The following is a 24,972-nucleotide window of genomic DNA, read 5'->3' as shown; positions in this document are numbered from 1 at the left end:
CAGTCACTGTAAATGTTACTTATATGTACATATCCAACAACAATAAATGCTTTAAAAAGATACCCTTTGTAAAGTTCCATTTATGTATACCTGTGCCTGAAATTAAAAAAAAAACTATTTTAGTATGTATACAACTGACCTCGTGTATAACATTAATTTTGATCACCACATTATTCTCTGGTTTGCCACACTGACACTTCTCAAGCCAATCAAAATTCTGAAAACTGATATTGCACATTTCTCCTTCATACACTTAGAAGTAAAGCTACTCCAGCAAGAATCCATTTTGAAGGTCTTTCTTTGGTTTTTAAATTAAATATCCACACATATGTTGATCCTCTTAGCTTGGTCTTGTAAACTGGACACTCATAGAAGTTTCTTGTCTCTTGTCTGTCATTTGGGATGGCTCTGACAAAAATAACTGGCATCAAAGGCGTCAAATCTTTTAAGCGCGCTTCTGCTATATGACCCCCTTGAATATCCCACCTTCCACCTGTAAAAAAAATAAGTTGCATTTTACTTCTGATGAACATTTGATAATAAGGTCAATGTCATTAAATTTTGTAGCTGGATTACATGCTTCATATCAATTTAGTTCAAAAACGCTGTTGAACATAAATCAAGCATTCCAACAAAATGTTTATTTGCTGATTTCTCTTACTGAAATGAACAGAGGTGGCCACTGAGCAACAAAAACCTAATGAAACAATCTACTGCTAGTGGTTCTAAACTGAAATGACCTATGGATGGTTCACAGGGAGAAGGACAAATGAACAGAACTAAGGATTTGAAGACTTAATTTTAAATTCAAATTATTTACAGTAAGATATCAGGCATGCATTATTTTCCACATTGAAAGCTTGTCTGACCATATCAGAAAGTTCAGGCAATTTTTGGTCACCAGAGCATCACCCTTTGAACACTGAACATTTTCCCTGGTAGGTCAGCTTGTTTCTCCCTTTTTCCCCATGTTGGAGGATGCATGCAGATGTAAGAGACATGTGACACAATCATTCATTCAAGAATTAGATTTTTTTTTTTTTCTTTCTTTTTTTTTTTTTGCAAAGCTTCTACACTGTCATCCTTTTGCTCGGCAAGAATGGTACACTTTATTGCAATGTTGAGTACACTTCTGCACACCTGTGATGCTCAGTAGGAATTTTATAGATTAGTACTTGGCTAACTACCCTTGTGGACCATTCTAAGCCTAGCCAATTATGCCATGTGAGAATCAAACCCTGCACCTTCTGTCTGTAAGATACACAGTTTAATCATTATGCTAATCTCCCACTGTAGAGCACTCCTTGGTTAGGCTGACTCCACTGTATCAATATGGACTGCACTTATGGGCCTTCCCCAGAGGGTGGTTTTGCTGAAGGAGGAGACAAACCCATCTCCATACTGCCTAGAGGGGCAAACTTGAGGACAATCTGTCCTCAGCTGGCTTCACCTCTGCTCATACCACTAATCAGACTTAATTCAGTGCAGCACCAGTCAGAGCTCCATTCCTCTGCATCACGTAAGCTAGTTTTCTAAGTATTTTTTTCATTTGAAGTACTATACCTGCGATTAGTGATTATTATTGTGCAACATTCCACTGCAACTTAATAGTAACATACTGCATAGCTAGCAAGTAACCACTGAATATGAGCGATGTTCACATTTTAAGGTTACTTACTCTGTACTGATGCACAGCTTCCTTTATACTATTTTCTTGTTGTTGAGTAATTTCAAATTGATTTACTTTGCATGTGATCTATAAATTGAATGAGACCCAGATTCAGCCAACCAGAGATGATATCTTGGCAAGATGTAAATTACTATTTCATGCAAAGCACTTTTGCATTTTATTCATTCCTTGATATTTGCTTTATCCTATTTAAGTCTGCAGGCAACTTGGAGCCTAGGCAATCAGGTGGTACGAGTAAGAGCAAACCATAAAAGAGAAACATATTCAGAAAGGCTGTAATTTTTATTTATTACTGTGTATGGATGGCAGAGTACTTCCTATTATAAACTGACTGTGGCACTGGTAGTCTACCTTTTAAATAAGCTAAGTTTGGAAGCTTACTTCAAAGGGTTAGAAATGTGACCTGCTAGTCAGCTTCATCATGTAGTCCTGGGGTTGATTCCCTCAACTTCCACTTCCAAACTGTGTTTGAAAAGGGGCTTTTTGCCACATGGGTTTACCCAGTTCAGAAATAAATTAAAAATAGATACTTATGCAAGGAAGATGTCTAATACTGCATAGAAACTGCAGTAAGAGGGTGTCTGCTGTAAACTGCGACAGCTAGAGGATGTACTGTTGTATGCTCTACACCATTTTTACAAGTTAGTCAAATGTGCTTAAAATCCTATGTTCATATTCAAGTTCTGTCAGCTAACCCTATCCTTTCATAGAAGACTTTATGAAAGAGTGACGTCTCTAGCAGTATTTATGAGATATAGAAAAGTCTTACTGTCATTTTTTTCATCCCATTTCTTGATCATGAAAATTACATATTGGTATTTTCACACAACAAAAAAACTACGTATTCTTGTTCAATAATAATCAGCATAATTCATATAACTGTAGTCTTTAGTCTCTGTTGACATTTGATCCACATGGAAGGTAAGGACTGCAGGAGAAAATGAAGTCACAAGGGTCTTTAATGGTACAGGTAAGCATAGTGTATCTACCATGAAACTAAAATTAGTTCTCACAGGATGTTTTATACAGCCACTAACATTTTATAAGCATAGTGTATCTACCATGAAACTAAAATTAGTTCTCACAGGATGTTTTATACAGCCACTAACATTTTATAAGCATAGTGTATCTACCATGAAACTAAAATTAGTTCTCACAGGATGTTTTATGCAGACACTAACATTTTACAATATATATATATATATATATATATATATATATATATATATATATATATGGGTCCCCTTCACATGGTCGACATTTCAGAATGTCGAAGACCATATGGCCGAGACCATATGATCGACATTCGAAATGTCGACCATGCGGAACTGGCATCTCCGTACAGTGCGGAATGGAAAGATTTCTATCTTCCGCACTGTAGTGCAATCTCGGAGTTGGTATATTTAAGTTCTGGGGAGTGTGGGGGGCGGAGCCCCCCCATGGGTGGTGCAGGGGGTCATAGCCCCCCTGCTAGCAGTGTGAAGGGAAGTTTTTGTTGTTTTTTTTTTTTTTTTTTTTTTTTTTTTAATTTAATGGTCGACATATGGTCTTGGCCATATGGTCTTCAACATTCTGAAATGTCGACCATATGAAGTATATATATATATATATATATATATATATATATATATATATATATATATATATATATATATATATATATATAGAAAGATGTCTGCTGTTTTGTTTTCTTTTATCCTTGATTGTTATTTTTACTGTTAAAATTGTCAGTGGTATCTTTTATCGAATTACATTATAGCTGAGTTGCTGAACATCAACTATAATGTAAATCTCTGTTTTTTCCTTGCTTCGTGGTTGTGAGACCATGAAGTTACTGTATATAATTTCTGGGTGTGCGAGGGTGGAGCCCCCCCATATGAAAGTATTTTTTTTAAACATTTGTAGGTGTTTAGTGCCATTTAGCTTTGTTTTTCTGGTAAGGGCAGTGTTGATTGTAAATGTACCTTTATTGTTTATACTTGCAATAATTCTTTTGCCATATTCCTGGTTTTCACAGTGATTCATTGTTGATGAAATTTCACCTTTGATCATTAGTAATATACTAATTATATATATATATATATATATATATATATATATATATATATATATATATATATATCCACACACACACACACACACACACACACACACACACACACACACACACACACACACACACACACACACACACATTTTTCCATAATAATCAGCAGTAGTGAGGCACAATAGTCTTCCAGCCTTAAGGGGTAAGATGCCTCTCTCCCATAAGGAAAAACAGCAGACCACAGGGAAAACTGGTCCTTGTGAGCAAAAAAGCTGCTGGCTGAGAATCCCAAGAAAATCAGGAAAAAAAGAACCATACACTGCAGACAAGCTCATTTGAGACTACAGAGTAATCAAGCACTTATAACTTATTTAATAATCAAAACGCCTTTATTGAAAAACAAACAGATGAGCGCTTTTGCTCTTAAAAGAGCTTTGTTAGATCTAAACAAAACAAATATATATATATACACATTTCAGTTGATGGAGTTTTCAGAAACTCGAAATTCATATCAGTGAGATGATATGATCGAATTTCTGAAAACATATAACTGGAACATTAAAAAAGAAGATTAAAAAACCCCATAAAAGTCTATCTTTGTTTTTACGTAAAGTATTTAGCAATACATTTGTTAGGTTTGTTTATTTTATTGACCTTCTTCATGTATCACTCAAGCATAAGGCACCAGCATTCACACTAACATTTAAGTACAAACTAATTTTTCTCCATCACTCTCTTAGACTAGTAGCTAACACTATAAAATATTTACTTGATTTATGAGTTGCCATGATAGCAATTTATGTTACTTGCCTAAAATGAAGATATATATATATATATATATATATATATATATATATATATATATATATATATATATTGTTGCCTTACAAACACAAGGTGCAGGGTTTGAATATCACAAGGGATAATTGGCTAGGCTTAAAATGGCTCGCAAGGGCAGTTAGCTTAGTACTAACCTATGAATCTATATATATATATATATATATATATATATATATATATATATATATAAATGTATATGTATACACACACACACACACACACACACACACACACACACACACACACACACATGTGTCTGTGTGTGTGTGTGTGTGTGTGTGTGTGTGTGTGGTTAGGACAAACAAGTTATGTATAACAAGCTGTAGTATTAGTATACACACATTTTTTAATGAGAGAAGACAGTTTCATAGGTCTATATTAGGCTAACAATTACAGGGGCCTTTTTAAGCCCAGCCATGAATCCCAAATGTGTCTTACACGTTTTATTCTAAGGTGTATTTGTAGGATAGGGCTTGCATGGTCAAGCATTTACAGGCTGACTTTGTCCATTAGAAGCATAGGTGCTAGGTCAGTGGTGAATTTCAAGTTCCCCATCCACTTTTCCAAGTGACGCTTGAATTGGGTTAGGGAAGATGTCTGCTCCACATGAATAGGAAGCCTGCTCTACAGAAGGGGTAATCTCTGAGACATGTATCAGTCTATCCAACATGTCCTATTTATGACAAGAGCAAGGTTTAAGTCCCTAGATCGGGTAATTCTGGTGCTATTTGTTTTGTGGATATGCAAAAAGTCCATCGGAGCGGGATCCAAGGATTCCTTGTATGCCAGGCATAGATTGCCCCTCAGTGTGTGGGAGACTGAGTACAGGGATATATGGCTTTGAGGTGGTCAGTGTAGGACATGTTTACACCCTATAACCTCTATGGATATACCACTAGTGAAAACACAAACTTTTTATTGTTTATCACTAACTTCTTGCCCTCCTTTCCTTGAATCATTACACCCCTAACAACTTTGCTTCCTGCACTTGAATCAATACACCCCTCTTCACTCCCATCTTAAACACTTGTCATCTTTCTCTTTTTCTAACAGTCCCCATCCACCACTCTACCTCCCTCATGCATCCTCTTTATACCTAAGTTATAAAACTTCTAGATACAACAACTTGGAACAGGTAGCCTAAATAGCAATAATCCTATACCCTGCTTTATCAGTCATAAGCTATTACCACTATCCTCCTATACACTACTAATATCTCCCCTCCCCTTTTACATCATTTTATAATTTACTTCATTATACAGCATCTGTTTAACTCTTTACAAATCTATATGATACTAAAATCTTCCTTCCTACATAATTTTACAGCTTACTTCATTATGCATCTTGAACTTCTTGCAAACTTTTCTTTACAGAAATATCAGAACACTACACTTCTTTAAAACATTGATCTCCCTTCTACAGTATCAATCCATTTACTTCCTGCAAAATTGTGGCGCTACCAGAACTGTATAGACTTACTATTGTTGATGTAAATACTTACCTGTCTTGCAGTTATGTTCTTTTCTGAGAAATGTAACTGTTGTTTTTCTGAGAACTGCCTAAAATTCACTTGTTGATATAAATATACTGTGATGTAGCTTTTCTCTGCAGGCCTCCGCTGAAAATGGGCTCTGACTGTCAGACTTTCCTGGTCAGCAAACACAATTAAACAAATAGATAAATAATATTCCAGTTGTTGCACGTTCCTTGTCAGGTACATGTCAAGGGAAGCATTGTACTCAATGATTGGTCTGATGAGGGCTGAATATAGTGGAACAAAGAGTTCCTTGGACTTAGATGTCAATAAGTTGCACAATATAGAATGCCTTCCTTACTACCATAGATACATAATGGTTGAAGGCCAGGTTACTGTCTACATGTGTCCCCAAATCCCCGACTACTGGGTCTACTCTTATGGGTATGTTAGCAATGAGGTAGTTTCCAGGGGTAGGTAACTTCTCAAAGGATACTATTATATATTTCTTGGAATTCAGTTATAGACCTTGGCTCTGGCACTAGTTATTTTTCTGAGTCAGCCTTTCTTGGAGGATGTTAGTGTCCTAGGGTGGGGAGATTCTATGACTGCACCAAATTCAAAATCATCTGCAAACTTGGACAGCCAGAGGCCCTTGCCATTGCCCTTGACTTTGGAGAAGTAGCTGCCAAAAAGGACCAGACCCAGCACAGAACCCCCGAGGACTCTGCTAGTGAGTGGCCTCTTTACAGAGGTGGACTCTCCTAGCCAAACATCTTATGTCCGATCCGAGAGCCACCCAGCTATCCAGAGGATGACAGAGGTTTATTCCTAATTTCTGGAGTCTATCTATAATGCCAGAATGGGGTTTTGTATCAAATGCCTTGGCCAGAGCAAAGTAAACTGTATGCACTTTTTCTCAAACAAGTCCACCAAGTTAAGTAGGCATGATTTGTCCTTACTACACCAAACTGGGTTGGATCCAGAGTCTGAAGATTTTCTATATCATTGTTAATCATTTCTATGATAATTCTTTCCATTGCTTTTTATATGAGACTAGTTAGACTGGGGTCTGTAGATGGTCTGCTCTTTTTTTAGTATAAAGAGCGACTCTAATGATCCTGATAGGTTGTGTTTCATGGTATTTAGAAGACATTATGGGATATTATTTATATTATTTATTTATATTTATTTATTATTTATTATGGGATATTTGGATGATGCAGTGGTGCAGCAGATGCACTGGCACCTGTCACAGCTAGAGGTTTTCCAGTTTGATTCATGGCTGGGGTCCCTTCTGTGCAGAGTCTGCATGTCCTCCATGCATTTGTATGGGTTTCTGTCCTCCCTGCGTTTGTGTGGGTTACCACACATTTACAAAGACATACATCTGGAGCAGTTCTCCCAGGGCCTCCACTGAAAATTGGCTTTGTTCCAAATTGGACTTTCCCGGTAAACAAATGTTAAATAAAAAATAAATAAAACAAAAATGATCAGGGCCCATCAATGCAGTATTCTTGTCCATGGAAAGAATGTCAAGGACCCACTCCCTAATGATAGCTGGGGGTTATGTTTGATTGAATTTCCTGAGGGTCAGCATAGGTGGAGCCATTTACAATTATACACAAATGCCTTTGAGGTTGTAAACACTGATAAAGAAAGCCTTATGGTTGTTCTTAGCCTGGGGGGCTATTTATACTTCAAACTTGGCTTTGGTAGACTTAATTTGGCCTCTGAGTTGCTTGTTTAGATTGATGAGAGTTTTTTATCCTGCCGGGCAGCTTCAGTTTTGCCATGACTTTCTTCCTTTTGTTATATAATCTGTTTAATGCTGGGATTCCTCTAGGGTCAGTTGCTTTTTTTTTTTTTTTTTTTGTTCTGGTAGGCACAGCAATCTCTATGCACATAATCGATGTGATCTTAGGGTAGAAATTTTTCCAGGTTATCACTTAATAGTAGGAAGTTTGCCTTAGAATAGTTCCTAAATGTTTCAGAGCTAGCAGAGATTCCAGCTTGTATTTTTATTTCAAAGGAGACAAATTGATGGTCTGACCTTACTAGACAGGACATTACATTGGGGGAGTGTGTGTGTATGTGTGTGTGTGTGTGTGTGTGTGTGTGTGTGTGTGTGTGTGTGTGTGTGTTGCAGGAATCTCCCATGTTAGTGAGGACCATATCCAGTATGGTCGCTCCCTCATGGATGCATGGGCTATCTGGTCTGGTCCAGTGTGTTTGTGTTGACAAAGCCCAGGAATCTCTGGGCCTGCAAGTTTGTGGCCATGTATGATTCCCAGTTTATAATGGGGTAGTCAAAGTCACTCATGACTATGGTACTGGGTTGAATGATGAGTGTCTCTGGTAAGTTTATTTATGTGTTATGGGTTTCTTGGGTCATAGAAGGGTACCAGTAGCTTGCAAGGATATGGCATGGCACTTTGCCTATGCAGGGAAGCTCAAGCATGTCATCCTATTTGACAGGCCTTTAGGTGTATTTGTTCTTGATGTAAATCAAGACACCTCCACCTTTAATCCCTGCCTGTGCAGTAGCTGGTTTAAATGTGTGGAAGGTATTGTAGCCCCACACTGCCAGGGTACTCTCTGCAGCTTTAAACCATGTCTTGGTAACTGCACAAATGTCTGTATTTTCCACAGTGAGCAGAGCTTGCAGGGAGTGAAGTTTCTTATTTACACTCCTGGCATTGCGCAGTAACACCTTCAGATTTTTTAAGCATGATTTTGCTATATTGTTAGGCTTGTCAGTTTGGTATTTCCTAAAATGGCACAAATGAGGAGGACAATGTTTTAGAATCCAAAAACATGCACAGAGAATTCCACCAGCAATGGTTTGTTTAAAGTTCACATAAAAATTCACAACGCACTGCAGAATATCCTTCATCCTTTTATTCGCACACATAGGATTTCGTCCCGTACACAACGGAACTTCATCAGATAAAATACTTGTTCGGCACCTGCATTTTGCTTTTGGCGACGACTAGACAATGGACGGATGTTTAGGGGCTTGGGATTATTGTTTCATGAAAGTTTTTATTGGTTATCTAAAGTAGGTGTGTATTATGGAGACAATTTCATTGGTCCAAAAGTTTTTTAAAAATGCAGGTTTTTGTATTCTTGAGGTTTTTTTTCTTCGTTTTGGTTTTGAGGACAATGTTTTAGCCAATATTCAAAAGCCTATAGAGGACAGGTACAGGTCATGTCTGTTGACTACGTACTACCACACTAAAAGATATTGTACCCCCTTGGAGTGACACCAAAAACTAAACCATCTTCTGTTCTTATTGTGGCATCACAAAGATAGCAAAGTTTCATTACCCATATGTGGAGTATGTTCTAATTAAAAGTCTTGTGGCAGTTGATATGTTGTTTTTAAGTACAATAATTGTTTAGTAGTGCTGCAAAACATATAAGACAAAAGGGGAAATTAATTAGTTGACAAGCAATATCAATAATGCTTTGTCAGATAGACTTTATTGCCACATTAAGGGGATCCTAATCAATATTATTATTTATGCTTTGCTAGACAGACTGTTTTCTGCCAGTAAACAATGGAGTCTAAAAAGTAATTTTGATGATGCTTTGTTAGACAGACTATTTATTGCAACTTATCAAAAGGATTTTAGAGCTAATTCATCTTGATAGTGTTTAACCTTTTAGGTATGACTGCCGAAGGTGCTGGACATTGTTGGGGTGTCATGATCAACATGCCTTTTCAATGCTGTATGAAAAATAGGGACAGTACCTTACAACTAACAAAACAGAGTGGTAGTGTTGATCTCTATTTTCAAAATGGGGATAGGAAGGTGAGTACCAGAGAGAGGATTACAATTTTTAGGGTCTACGATACTGGATCAAAAACTGATTTCATTGAATGGCTTTTACACTGAAAATGCCATTGATAGAAATCAGTTGTGGGGAACTGCACCCCGACACCCCCGCTAAATATATATATATATATATATATATATATATATATATATATATATATATATATATATACATACCAACTCTGAGATCTCACTACAGTGAAGAAAGGGCAAATTTTCCGATCTTCATTGTACCGTGATCTCACAAAACCAATTTCTATCAACAGCATTTTCGGTGTAAAAGCAGTTCGATGAAATCAGTTTTCAATCCAGCGTCATAGACCCCAATTTTTAGCCTTCTGCCAGAATGCCAGAAAGAAAATGTCACTCAATAGTTGAATCTGTGATTCAGGAGTAGGAACAATGATTCTTTTCTGGTTAAAGAATGGGTCAACTGTTTTTCAGTGTATAGATATTAGCGGAGGTGAGGAAGTTTGCCAGTACTGTCTACCTGTGTTTGTAGACCTAGAGAAGGCATATGACTGTGTACCCCAGAATGTCTTGTCAGAGGTGCTACAACAGAATAGAGTTTTATTATCACTGCTACATTCCATTCAGCCCACATATTTGAGAAGGGACAGCTGTGCTTATGTTTTCAGCACTAAGATGACTGGATTCAAGGCTGTGTCTATTCTCTCTTGTTTAGGTGTTTCAAAGACAGGATATCAAGGTGCAGCAGATGTCTGGAGAGTATCCAGTCTGGGAATGTGATGGTTACATTTTTGATGTTGACAGATGATGGTGAAGATGTCATCTTAGTTCAGATGACTGTTATTTATGATGCACTAGAGGAGATTGCTGTTGAGTGTAAAGTGGTTGGCAAAAAATCAACACCTCCAAATCAGAGGTCATTGTTCTCTCCTAGAAAAGAGTGGCTTGATAACTGCTTGCGAGTTGGGAAGAAGCAACTACCTCAAGTGAAGAAGTTCAAGTATCATGGTGGCTTCCACTGCAAGACATCAAAATGTGATTGTTCAGAAACTGCTTTAGCAATTAGGAGCAAATGAAACACATCCATTCCATTCATGGTAATGGCACAAAGAAAACCAAAACTGTTTTTTTTCACTCCACTCTGTCTGAACTTACATGCATATATTATATATCAACATCATGGTCAAAGTCCCCGTGGACTATGATGTTTGCAGATGACATTGTGATCTGTAGTGAGAGTAGGGAACAGGTTGTGGAGATATGCTCTAAAGAGAAGAGGAATGAAGGTCAGCAGGACTAAGACAGAATATATGTGTGTGAATGAGAGGGAGGATAGAGGAATGGTGAGGATGCAGGGTGTAGAGGTGGTGAAGGCGGATGAGTTTAAGTACTTGGGATCAACAATTCAGAGTAATGGTGAGTGTGGAAGACAGGTGAAGAAGAGAGTACAGGCAGGATGGAGTGGGTGGTGAAGAGTGTCAGGAGTGATTTGTGACAGACGAGTACCAGTAAGAGTGAAAGGGAAGGTCTACAAGAGAGTAGTGAGACCAGCTATGTTATATGGGTTGCAGGCAGTGGCACTGACAAAAAGGCAGGAGTCAGAGCTTGACGTGGCAGAGTTGAAGATGTTAAGATTTGCACTGGGTGTGATGAGGATGGACAGGATTAGGAATAAGTATATTAGAGGGTCAGCCCAGGTTGGAAGGTTTGGAGACAAAGCCAGAGAGGCAAGATTATGTTGGTTTGGACATGTGCTGAGGAGGGATGCAGAGTATATTGGGAAAAAGATGCTAAGGATGAAGCTGCCAGGTAACAGAAAAAGAGGGAGGCCTAAGATAAGGTTTATGGATGTGGTGAGAGAGAACATGCAGGTGGTTAGTGTGACAGAGCAAGATGCAGAGGACAAGAAGAAATGGAAACAGTTGATCTGCTGTGGCGACCCCTAACGGGAGCAGCTGAAAGAAGAAGAAGATCATGGTCAAATAAAATGGGAGACAGGAGAAATTCTCAAAACAGTACTCCACAGTCCTGAGCAGTCCTTGTTTTAACACTAGTAACAACAAGTAAGTGATTTCTGAGGCAATGTGAATTGGGGAGACATGGGACAGACTTCATGAGGTGTTGCTTGTGACTAAAGGTAGCAGGATCGTGAGATTTACTAGTAGGTGTGAATAGCAGCAATACTTTAAGTGCTGTTCCACAATGCAATGATGACAAAGCTCTCAGTTTATTGGTCAGTGTTTATCTCCATCCTTTTCTATATTCAAGTACTTTGAGTTTTATTTCCACCATAGACATTTAAAGTGTGCAATGTGTTCAACATGTAGCACTGTCTGTCTGTGACAGAGTTCTTTTATTGTTTTGAATCTTTGTGAATTTCTAAAAAGCATGCACTTGTTTTTTTAAGACACTATGCTGTTTTTTAACACAGTTTTGATGAATACAGACTCTTTTTTTGTATTTCTTGCATAATTTTGCACTGTGGATGCTTTTTAGTATTACAGTATCACTGCTAGGAAATGTTGTGCTATATCTGGTAGATTCCAGCTCACTTCCGGAACACCACAGCAGACACCACACACCAACAGACCTATAATCTATGCTGTTGCTGTTGAAAAGAACCAGCAAAAGCATCCAAGAAATCTTAGCCTCAAGTGCATGATGTCACCATTTCTACACCCACTAGCACCACAACTCACACAGCTCCCAAACTAGTTAACACAGAGGTAAGCAGAAGCCCACGCATCCTTAAAAGCTTTGTACCACTTGGAAAAATACGCAGTTCATTGATGATTTTATTCTATAACTTTTTGCCTCCACACTCACCAGACTAGAGAAGAGCAGGGTAATTGGGCTCTATTTGAGGATTTTACACCTGACAAATATAGTTATGATCACATGTTGGGTTGTAAGGGAGTGTATGATCTTGTGTGCTCCACTCGAAGTAACACACAGACAAATATGACAGAACTTGGAATGTATGATCTTGAGTAACATCTTGTCTAACTGAGAATGATGCCTAAATATTAGGACAAGATACCTGGCATCAACAGTTATCTAAGTGATATATTCAAAGGAGATCCAGTATCTATCAGCAGGGGATGAGATGGTAGTTAGGGCATTCTGTTAGAGCAAAGATGGCTTGAACCTTTTACATCAAGGCTGGCAAAAAAAGCATCTGCTGACCCTATAGTGCCTCTTTTTAAGCAGAGTTCACATGATGGACATTCCAACATAACAAACTCAGAGTGTCTTCTTACTGGACACTTCAACATAGATTCGGATCCAGAAGTAACAAGGTGGTGCTACTAAAAGATGCCAGCATCTGAGGTACTCCTGCAACTTGAACCAGTCCATACCCATATAGTTACAGAAACATGCTCCACTTAAGTGGAAGTGCACCCTCTGTACTAGGGTTCAGTGCCTAATGCAATTTCCTCCCGTAGAGCCAACTGCTGTGAAATATCTGTTTTTGCCAGAAACACCATCACCTAACAACAAATTGTTAAAATTCCTAACCTGGAGCTTCTGGAGTTCTAAGCAACACTCTGAAAACCTGCTACATTGTTTCTTTATACAGATCACCATCAATGTTCCTAAAAGACCATGATAACTACTTCACATCACTTGAGAGGATAACTATCAAACCTATACCTTTCATGTTAGAAGACTTTAATAACCCAACCACTCACTAGAATGCATACAGCAAAAATATTAAATATTGTTTGATGTTTCCTGGACATCACTGCAGGTACCATAGAATAAACTTACTACTATGGGCCTCAACAGTCTCAATCTAGTCTTTACTAACCTACATCCAGCCAATACCCCTCCCTGTACCACTACTTCCCTTGTAAAGTCTGACCACAAATCAGTATTCTGTTCTTCATGCTTGTTAGTACCCCCATCCCAAAACATCAGACTTTAGGGATTTAGCTAAAGCCAAACTACTACAGCTGTTAGATGACTTAGGCAAACGGACTCAGTTTAAAAGGCAGCCTACTTCACCACTGACCTTTACTAACACCTTCGCACCTGTGTAGACAAGTTAGTGCCTAACATTTCTAAGTATAATGACAAGCCTCAGAACAAACGCATATAGTGAAACTCTCACATTAATAAAAGGAGTAATGAAAGAAGTACATTTTTGAACTATAATATATTCATTTCTCCAACCTCTGAATTGTGCTGAAAAAGCTAGCAGGGATCTTAAGTAAGCCATCACAAAATATAAAGCCGAGCACGAACTTAACCACAGATAGGAAAGGCAATTGCAAATCCTTCTTCAGCTGTTAGGAAACTTAGAAATAATGTCTGACAGTGCAATGAATTAGTCCATAATAAAATTACACATTCTAACCCAAAGGACCTAACAGAAGACTTGGCAGAAAATTGTTAAAATTTTATGTCACCCATCTTTATCATCCTCCCACTATATCCACTGTGCTATTTCCTGCCCTCAAAATTACTACTGAATGAGTCCCAAGATGCCTGTCCAAAGCTAAAAAATAAACACCTCTATGAGGTATGACAACATATCCAGTTGCCTTATCATCAGTGTTAAATACAAATTACAAGAACCCCTTCTCAGTCTTTTCAGGCTTAACATAGTTACTGGGTTTATTTTTCAAACCTGATGACCTACTACAGTGATGGCCCAAACATAAAGGTGATTCTTCCTCTGATCCTCATAATTATAAACCCACCACTCTCACCAGCTTTATATGAAATGCCATGGTATGAATAATATTACAACTCACAACTGCAGACATTACTGAACTTGACCCAAGCCTGTCTGGTTTTGTGAAGAGTAGACTTTGTCTCCCAAGCTTCATAATCATCTTTAAAATGAGACAGTGGACAGTGGTAACTCACTGCATGCTGCTTACCTAGATCTGGACAAGGCTTTTGACACAATTCTCCATGCTGGACTTACAGACTAATTATAAATCACAACATAAATACATACCTTGTTGAACTGCTAATGTCCTATATGACAGAGCTCAGATTATGAAATATTGTGCGTCTCCTCTTTGAATGTAAACCTATATCTAGCAGTGTCCCACAGGGTTCAGTGCTGGAATTGCTCCTCTTCGGCAACTATTTTTCTGACATCCAGGCCAATAATTCAGGAGTGCGGCTATTCAAGTTTGCTGAAGACTGCAAGCTGGTTACTATTATTTGATCCCCCACTGATACCAGATTGCTCCAGCAGGGGGTAGACTATGTCCACAGCTGGTATTCCAAAAACAGTCTAAAACTGAATGCTAGAAAGTGCAGTGTGATACTGTTCAGCATGAAAGCAAGCCATTCTCACTTCCTATCATACTAATGCTATGACACTGTCAAAACAGATTTTGGCACACATGTAGATAACTCACACCATTTTGACCACCATGCTTATGACAGTTAGGAGATCCTTTTGTCTGGCTCAATTAATATTGAAGGGAATTTCTTCCAGATCTAAAGAGGTCGGTCTTCCACTGTACTCCTCTACCATTAGACCTTTTTTGAATATAATGCTTTTTTCAGCATGAAAAAGGCACACTGCCCAGATAGAAATGCCACAGAGCTTTCTAGCTATGAAAATTAAGGGCCTGGAAACCCTCAACAACTGTGAGAGATTACCTCAACTATCCTTATACTCAGTGGCTTACAGGCTTCTTCACATTGACCTTTGTGTGGCTACCATGTGAAGAAGGAGAAAGCTTTATCGGAAACATTTATAAATTAGCAAGACCAATGGCACATCCAATAGTAATATCAAAGACTTTAATCTACACCAGTAAATTAACAAAACTTTTTAGAGAGACGTATTCATATCCCAGCACATTCCCTTACTATGTAAAAAAAAAAACTTTCCTTACATATCAGATATAGCAGCAAAGTGTTATTCTTAAGGGTGTTTAAGGCTTAAGCATCTTTTCTTATGGGTGTTTAAGGACTAGGCCTCTTATGGTCTCAGTGACGATTTCCTAGCAACTTCCTATGTGCCTCTATAATGTTAGGTGGGTAATGAAGGTAAGAAACAGTAGCCTGCTGATATGTGATTCTTGTGATACAGCTTTAGTGGCTGTGAATCTAGTGAGTGAAGTTTTATTTATTTATACTTTGTTTCCTATAACCTATGTAATTTTAAGCTAGGAATAAATGGTAGCTCAGATACTTGTTTGAAAATGTTTATCAAGTATTATATAGCTGTCTACAGAATCAAAATTATTTTTGAAGTTTGTAAAAGTGGAATTTGTCAGTTGTACTTTATCTGAGGTGTTTTACATTTGACTCATGACTTACTATATTATAACACGTTTACTAAGACAATTTCTAAAGCTATACTGGGTATGGCTTAATAAGCTATATTTGCTAATGTAATTAAACATTTAGTTTTACATTGCCTTCTTTACTGTTTTGGATTGGATAGGAAGTGACACTGTTGTCTAATTGCCAGTTGTTTTGATTACTTATTTTTGTGGAAATGGCACTATTAAGGCCAGTTTTCATGCTTTGGGAAATACTTGAATGGTCAGAGATGGATTAATACATTGAAGTAGTTTACTTATGCAGTACAGCATGAAAGTTTAAGGAAAAAACAGTGTAGATCATCAGAGCCTAGGCAGCCAATGCTGAGGAGCTTTTCAAGAAGAGTTCTATTGGCTTTTTGGGTGTTTTTGAGAAGGAGAATTAAAAAAATAAAAACAAAAACATGACTGTCAATATATGATAACTATGCTATTACTGTTAGAAGTGGATAGCTGGAAAATGGCACATTTACAGTAGTAGATGGGGCATTATTGCATAATGGGATTTGAAAATGTCTGCAGTTTCCTATTCACTTACAGCATGAGATGGCTGAGTATTTAAAGAATTGGAATGGCATACTGCAGATTGTGTCTTGAAATATTCTGCAGCTTCCTGCTTATTTAAATTTTGAGTACTGGTATATATGAACAGTTTGTTTTGTTGACTCAATGTGGCTTTTGATTTCTTTCCAAAGTTCCTGGGTTTGCCTTGCACTTGTGCCCATCTGATTCTCATGTAGACTTCCTCTTCTAATCAAACCTTTATTCTGTGTTGCCACTCTTGTTCCTGATGTAGTAACTGCAGTAAGTCATCACTAGTTACCTTCCATTTTACTCATGCTTTATTTATCATCAAGAGACTGTTTTTGACTTGTCTGTGTAGTCAGTTGCATTCTATCCCTAGTATCTCCTTTTTGTAAGAGGAAAGATTTTGTCTAGAACATACATATGTAAAGTTATGACAATGTTTGTAAATGTATCGATATCGCTGATTTTTTAATGTATTCTAACATATAGTTTCTTTCTGTTTAGATAACTGTGTTGATTACAGATATTGAGACTTTTACAGGAACTTTAACAGATCAAGTGGTGATAAAAGGACTACAGACACTTTTTGCATCTAAGAGGACTATGATTTGATGACAGTGCTCAGGCTTGTTTGTAAATAGCCATTCTACAGCTGAGCAGCTCCTTTGTGGTTAATGAATCTGTGAGATTGCATTATAGCAATAACTGATGACGTGGGTTGTTGTTGTGTCTTTTGGCTTTTCCTGGTTAGGGGTCATCACAGCGGAACTCCAGTCCACTAATGATTGGCAGTAGATTTTTACGTGCCGAGTTGCCGGCCCTGACGCACAACCTTCAATGAAGGTATGCCCATTCACGCATGTCTCCACACAGAAGACGCTCTAGCTGAGAATCGAACAGGACAACATCTTACTGTGAAGCGACAATGCTACCGCAGCACCACCACCGCAGCACAACTGATGACGTGGGTATGGTATATTAAAGATTTACCCATGGTTGGTGTGGTTTAACCATGGAGTCAGTTATTGCTATTATACAATGACATTAAGAAAAAAAGTACTTACTTTTCTTAAATAATGTCTTTGTATGACGGCTCTGTGGTGTCCTGCTTTTTTTGGGCATCCTGCTGCTTTTTTTGATGTACTGCGCATGTGTATGGGACTTACATTCCCATGTTTATGCAATAGATTAGTGCTTAAGCCTGGAAGCAACGGAGAAAGGAAGATCTCCATTTCTCCATTTTTTTTTTTTTTTTTTTTTAAATAAGGTTGAAATTCAGACACTTTAGAGGTACGAGAGATACAGGAGGGAGAAAATACAAAGAAAATCAGGTAAGTTTCTCTCATTTTGTATAATGTTGCTGATTTTTCTAGTATTTTCTCTGTGTTCTCTCTTGTAGCTCCAGACTGTCAGGATTTCTAATTTTATTATTATTATTTTTTTTTTTTATGGTGAAGAAAACATAAAAAGCTATAGCATACAGTAATAGAAAAAGTCTAGGCGACCGGGCTTTTTTTCCATTGGTATATGCTCGATTTACAACGGACACCCTGGTTGGGCTGACCAATCAGAGTGCTCATTTTTGAATGTTAATATTCAGTCATTGTATAATTGGAGTTATTTCACAGTAGGATAATCTACGACTCTCCAAACCAGCTGAAGCCCCCAAACAGAATTAGTGTTTTTGTATGTTGCTGGTCTGATTTCTAGAAGTATATTTTCCATGTAGCTTTGGTGAAGACAGAGAGAATGTGTGCACTGTACGTAACTTTGTATGGCTCTGCATGGGCATCTCTGAGTGGTAAACATCAGGGTTATGGCAACTGTCTATTAATGCAAACAATACTTGATACTTAGCAGACACATTACACCACCTGTCTATTCACTGTTCTAGCTGAAATACAGATTAGGTGTATCTTATACTTAACTAGCCATGGTTTGAGGAGTAGTTTTTTCTTATGCTTTATTATTATTATTATTATTATTATTATTATTACTACAAGCTATTTAAAGATATTTCTGGATCAAACTGCTGCAGCAAGAATTATTAGTTTGCAACAGTCACTATTGCTATGGATGTTTGGTTCAAGATTTAACTGAATATATCTAAAACTAGTGGCTTCTTTACAGTAAAGTAATTATGGTTCTTTTTTAGGTTATATGGTACAATTTTCAATTGTACCTCAAAAAATGATAAATAAGATTTAGTATTCATTAAAGAGCTGTTCTGTTTTATTTTTGGAAGCTTGGAGATTCAGAAAACTAACAGTGATGATGTAACATTTACTTCTTGTACATTGATTTTCATTTATTGGCACATGTGTAATTTATTAACTGGCGACAAAGCTAATGCTGCAATACTTGACTGAGTATATATCAAGCTTTTCTAATACAGTATTACTACAAATACATATTTTTAATTGAAAAGTATAAGGACATACCAAAATTGGTACCGTTTTCAGCATTTCTATTCCTTTATTAAAGTATGCGGTAATGTATACTTTACATGTAGTATATTTTCAGTACATGTGCTAAACAAGTGTAAATGACATAGAAAGTTGTCTGGATGTACTGTTTAAATTCTCATGACATGTTTAATACAAAACAGTGACATGTCTGAATGTATTAATGATCTAAGGTGGTAACTATGACTGCAGGAAACTGAGATCTGGCTTTGATATCTCTTTTTAATTTCTTAACCAGTGGTATTGATTTCTTTTAAAATACAGTCAATATACCTTTTTTTCCGATGAGTTCTTGTATGAAACAGAGAAAAGAAGAGCTATTTTGACAATCTTAAGATGGCAACATCTATTGTCTTTGTTCAATTGAAAATAAAACATAAGAAGCATATATATACATACACACACACACACATATATATATATATATATATATATATATATATATATATATATATGTGTGTGTGTATATATATATATATATATATATATATATATATATATATATATATATATATATATATAAAATAGAACTTCAATGGACTAAAAGAAAGACACACTGAAGCTGAACGGATATTAAACTTTTGTTCTTGTTAAGATGTAAGAACTTCCTCAGAATACAGCAAAATGTAATAATCACTAGTTTAAATATGTACGATTCTAGAATGCAAATACAGTAGCCAATAAACATAAAATAGTATTTTTTTAAAATAAAGAAACTGCTTTATAATAACAAAAAAGCAGATCAAATGACATAACATTATATTACATATACACATACATACATCAACTTGCTACCTAATGTACAGCAAATTATTAATGAAGTCCAGTGCTTTGTGAAAATGTTTGATTTAGAGACATCATGGTAAACTCTACATAAACTGCAGTGGTGCAGCGGTAGCGTTGTTGCCTCACAGCAAGAGGTTCTCCCGTTCGATTCTCGGCTGGAGCGCCTTCTGTGTGGAGTCTGCATGTCCTCCCCATGGTCGATTGGCATTCGAAAGACATGCGAGATTGGACGTGCCTTCGTTGAAGGTTCGGCGTGGGGCTGGCACCTTGGCACCGTAAAAATCAACTGCCAATCATTAGCGGACCGGAGTTCCGCTGTGGCGACCCCTAACCAGGTAAAGCCGAAAGAAAAACATTGTAAACTCTACATTGTTACACATAAACACTCCCCTAACCACTGTATAAGATTAACATGAAACTATTTATCTGCTGAAAATAATCCAGAGAAAATGAACATTCATTCATTTTCTGATTATTTTAATCCATTTTAGGGTCATAGGGGAGGCAGAGTATGTCCAAGCACTCATTTGGTCTAAAACAATTAAACTAATATTAAAGAGGGCATCACCCTATCACAGTATACACACACACACCCTCACACATGGGATGCACACCTATGGCTAATATGTTGGATCACACATTATTATTATTATTATTATTATTATAGATTATGGTGCATCTTTGGGATTTCTCTAAAAAACACCAACACCAGCAGAAGAAGGGCTTCCATGGACAGAATAAAGTGTTCCTTTGTTCTGTCCATGGAGGCCATTTTTCTGCTGGTGTTGGTGTTTTTTTTAGAGACATTTTTGAATTACCCTCTTCAGTTGGGACTGTTTTTGGTGCATCTTTGGGATTTGCAAAGAAATAGGATCACCTAGCAAAACCCCTCATGGACATAAGGCATGTGTGTAGACTGAGAACGGTCTTTCTTAATGGGAAAATAAGAACTAGCCTTTTTGTGAGGCAGGAATGCTAACTATTGCTGCACTGTGCTATCCCAGAAATGAACAGCACCATATAATCAGTCAAGACACATGACCTATATCTGCATATTATGTCACTGATCTCTAATTATCTTATTTCTCTAACAGTGACATGTTCCTCTAATTATCTTATTTCTCTAACAGTGACATGTTCCCATTCATGATAAGGCAGAATATCACAAAAATATACACTTTTTTATTAATCCAGCAATATGTGTTGCCTATTTCTCTGTAGAAGAAGTACATGGATATAAGAATCACAGTAATTGTAAGAAGCACAGGAATTTCAAGGCTACTGAGCCTTACGACTATTACACTGACATTTCTGACACTAGACTGTACCTTTCTTCTTAAGAAGGGCTAGGCCAGCCAAGCCTGAGGTGAGTTTATAAATACCCATTAAATCAATGCTTGAAGGAAGACAGTGTATTGCACTGCTTTATCTGCAGGAGGAGTCTATTCCTGAGGTGAGGGGGATGCTGAGTAATAAGTGAGGGAGATACTGAGGTACTATGCCTGCATCAGCACAGGAGTTAACTGAAACCTGAATATGTTGGTAGGATAAGGACATAGAGAACACTTGGATACATAGCAATTCAATGAGACACGTTTCCCCATCTTGAGAAAGTACTAGGAAAAAAAGAAAATAAAGTTGCCAGTGGAAAACACAGACTGCAACCACACATGCTCTTTAACCCCTGTTTCCCTAAGTATACTATTCTGAGATGAAGTAACCTTGTGGAAAGTCCATGGAAATTTCCTTACCTTTCAATTTTTTTGACCTTGTAAAATCAAATCACATCATGCTGCTAAACAGAAATTTCAATAAACACAGTCAATAGATCCAATTGTGAGAAAAGTTGAGTTGATGAAATCTGTGTAACTCAGAACTTCAGTATGGGGACTGTTCTTTTCAGTATATGACCTATTAGCTATGAAAATGTGGGATTTCCCAACCCCCTTTTCTTTATCAATTATACAAATATCTGAAGAAGTCTTAACTGTAAGATGAAAGCACTAATCTTTCCTGGTAAAGATGTGCTTATTTTAATAAATCTGCTGTTCTGTCATCCCAGTTGCCATTAGTGAAGTGCATTTTTCATATTATAACCTCTAACCATTTTCAGCTTTTTTTTTAAAGAGCATATAATTTCCCATTATCTTTCCATTTATACAAATATTGTTTCACAATGTGGGTAACACAGTGGTAGAGTGATTACCGCTGCTGCCCTTAAACCCTTGGTTCACTGTTTCAGTCTTTAGCTGGAGTGCCTTCTTTACAGATTCTACATGTTTTCCCCATGTCTGTGTGGGTTTTTGCTGGATGGATGGATGTAGTGGTTTCATCCCACATCTTCATGGTATGAAGGGTGAAATATTGGTCATCTAAATGCCCATAGACATGAATGCAGTATGTTAGTGAGTGTATGCATGCATCTTACAGTATCCCATCTATGCTCTGAGCTATGCCATGTGCCCATTACTGGCTAGAATGCTGGGACAGATTTTGTCAGACTCCCCATGATCCTTAAAAGGATAATGACAAATGAATGAATGAATATTGAACACTCAAAAGTGCAAACATAAAAAGAGCTATAATTTTAGAGTGAACCTAAAAGACAAACTAAAACTATTTTTTTTTTCAAGGGGCTCTTGTATCCCCGGCACCTGCTGATAATTATATATACCAACTCTATGCTCACACAGCAGTGGGGTGAGAGCATATTTCCTTACCTTTCTGTAGTACAATTTCATACAAAAGGCTGCTGACAAAACCATCATTAAAAAGAAAGCACATTTGTGTAAACCTTATTTAGCTGTAACAGTAGATGTTCATATTTCACACTGTCTCAGTGGCATATGGGCACTGTGCCTGTACAGACCCAAATAGGCAGCTTTCCAGAGCTCAAAATTCCCTCCTCTGACTCCCTGTAATAGGGGATCTGTTAAGCCCCTTCCATCAGGGGAAGCCTAACCCCTGCCACACAAAGTTAGTTGTTCAGGCTCTTAGTGCTAAGTAGGAAGAATCAAGAAGGGACAGAAGCAAGGATTGCCTGAAACCAACTAACTTGCAGCCAAAAACACCAACACAAATAACAAAAGCAACCAGCAACACAACAAGGTTGGATACCACCAAATTATATATAAAATAGGGGTGTGGGGGGGTGCTGTCATTGAGGTAGTGTGAAATTTGAACTTCTGCTATTACAGGTACATATGTTTAATGCAACTGTACTGTGGTCATCATTCACTTTGCCTCAGTGGCATATGGGTAGATTTCCTAAGCTTACCCTTATCTGGGAGGAGGAAGGATAGGTATCCAGATGCCCCTGTAGAATGGTCCTCACAAAGCCTGCTCTGGAACTTGAGAAAGAAACTGGTTTGTAGTGTTTTGTAAAGGTATGAATAGAGGACCAAGTTGCTGCCTCTAGAATGGTTCTACAGTCCACTCCTTTCCAATACGCCAACAAAAAGGATAAGGAACTAGTGGAATATAGCAATAACCCACATCTGGGTGTGGGTAATGCTGGATTTACCCACGGTTGGCGTGGTTTGGTCATGACGGCGAAGCCCGAGTGGCCAAACAAAGCCAACCGTGGATAAATCCAGCATTACTCACACCCAGAAGTGGGTTATTGCTATTATACAATGACATTATTTAAGAAAAAAAATAATTACTTTTCTTAAATAATGGCATTGTATAATGCCTCCTTGCTGCCCTTCCTCAGCTGTCTGGTATTCTGCGGCAGTTCTGATGTACTGCGCATGCGTATGCCTATGCAGTACATCAGAGCTGTGGGCAAAAGCAACGGAGAAAGCAAGATCTCCGTTGCTTTTTACAAACTGTTTTCGCTATGTTAAATGGGTTTAACAGAGTGAGACAGCTTTAAAAAAAAGCAACGGAGAATCTCTGTTGCTTTTTTTAAAGCTGTCTTGGTATGTTAAACCCATTTAACATAGCGAGACAGTTTTGAAAAAAGCAATGGAGAAACCAAGATCTCCGTTGCTTTTTACAAACTGTTTCACTATGTTAAATAGGTTTAACATAGCGAGACAGCTTTAAAAAAAGCAACAAGAGAATCTCCGTTTCTTTTTTTAAAGCTGTCTCGGTATGTTAAACCCATTTAACATAGCGAGACAGTTTTGAAAAAAGCAACGGAGAAAGCAAGATCTCCGTTGCTTTTTACAAACTGTCTTGCTATGTTAAAGGAGTTTAACATAGCGAGACAGCTTTAAAAAAGCAATGGAGAATCTCCGTTGCTTTTTTTTAAAGCTGTCTCGCTATGTTAAACTCGTTTAACATAGCGAAACAGTGAGAAAAAAAGAGTTATAGTCATGGAAAAAGTCCGGGTGACCGGACCTTTTTCCATTACTATAACTCTGATTTACAAAGTGCACACTGACCAATCAGCATGTACGTTTTTGAATATTAATGGGGGGGAGTTGTATAATGTGCCTTAACCTTGCCTGGAATACATTTACCATGCTGGGAGTAATAAAAAATAATAGCGCAGGACAACCAATGAGAAAATCATTTGCATAAAAACAATTTGACCCTACTTAGGCCCACAACAGGAAATAAACAGCTGTTCAACTTCACTGAAAGTCATAGTCCTAACAAGGTAGTATCTGAGCTGCCTGGGCACATCCAAGGGATGCACAATCCTCCGTCCCTTATTTTTAGATTACAGAAAACAGAGACTGATGGCTTGATTCAGGGCAAATTCAGGAGCATCTTTTGGCATGAAAGCTTGATTAGTGCATAAAACAAATCTGTCCTTGTGAAAAATCAGATAACATTGACCACCATAAAAGCTTGTAGCTCAGAGATTGCCTTGCAGATATCAGAGCAATAAAGAAAACAGTTTTCCAGGTAATGAACTATAAATCAGTCTGAAAGTCTGGTTCAAAAGGAAATGCAATTATTTTTTCAAGAACAAGTTTAGATCTCAAGGAGGAGGAATTAGCTTTAGAGAAGATCGCAAGTGTAACACTCATTTCATATACTGTTTGACTACAAAGAGAGACAAAAGAGGAAGATCCA

General features: G+C 37.5%; 1 protein-coding gene across 1 annotated transcript in view; it reads right to left on the bottom strand.

Moving 5' to 3' along the window:
* Positions 1 to 245: 245 nt before the first annotated feature.
* LOC122805262 (dynein axonemal heavy chain 11-like) overlaps positions 246 to 24,972 on the bottom strand; it is a 4,596,980-nt gene continuing 4,572,253 nt past the window's right edge. Inside the window, exon 79 of the mRNA XM_044075350.1 lies at positions 246 to 493. Within this exon, the coding sequence (XP_043931285.1) occupies positions 246 to 493 (248 nt within the window). The remainder of the gene's footprint in view (positions 494 to 24,972) is intronic.

The sequence above is a fragment of the Protopterus annectens genome, chromosome 6.part1, assembly GCF_019279795.1.
Source record: "Protopterus annectens isolate FY-2018-M chromosome 6.part1, PAN1.0, whole genome shotgun sequence".
Lineage (NCBI taxonomy): Eukaryota > Metazoa > Chordata > Ceratodontiformes > Protopteridae > Protopterus > Protopterus annectens.
The sequence above is the reverse complement of the archived record's forward strand: the minus strand, read 5'-3'. Positions and strand labels throughout refer to the sequence as shown.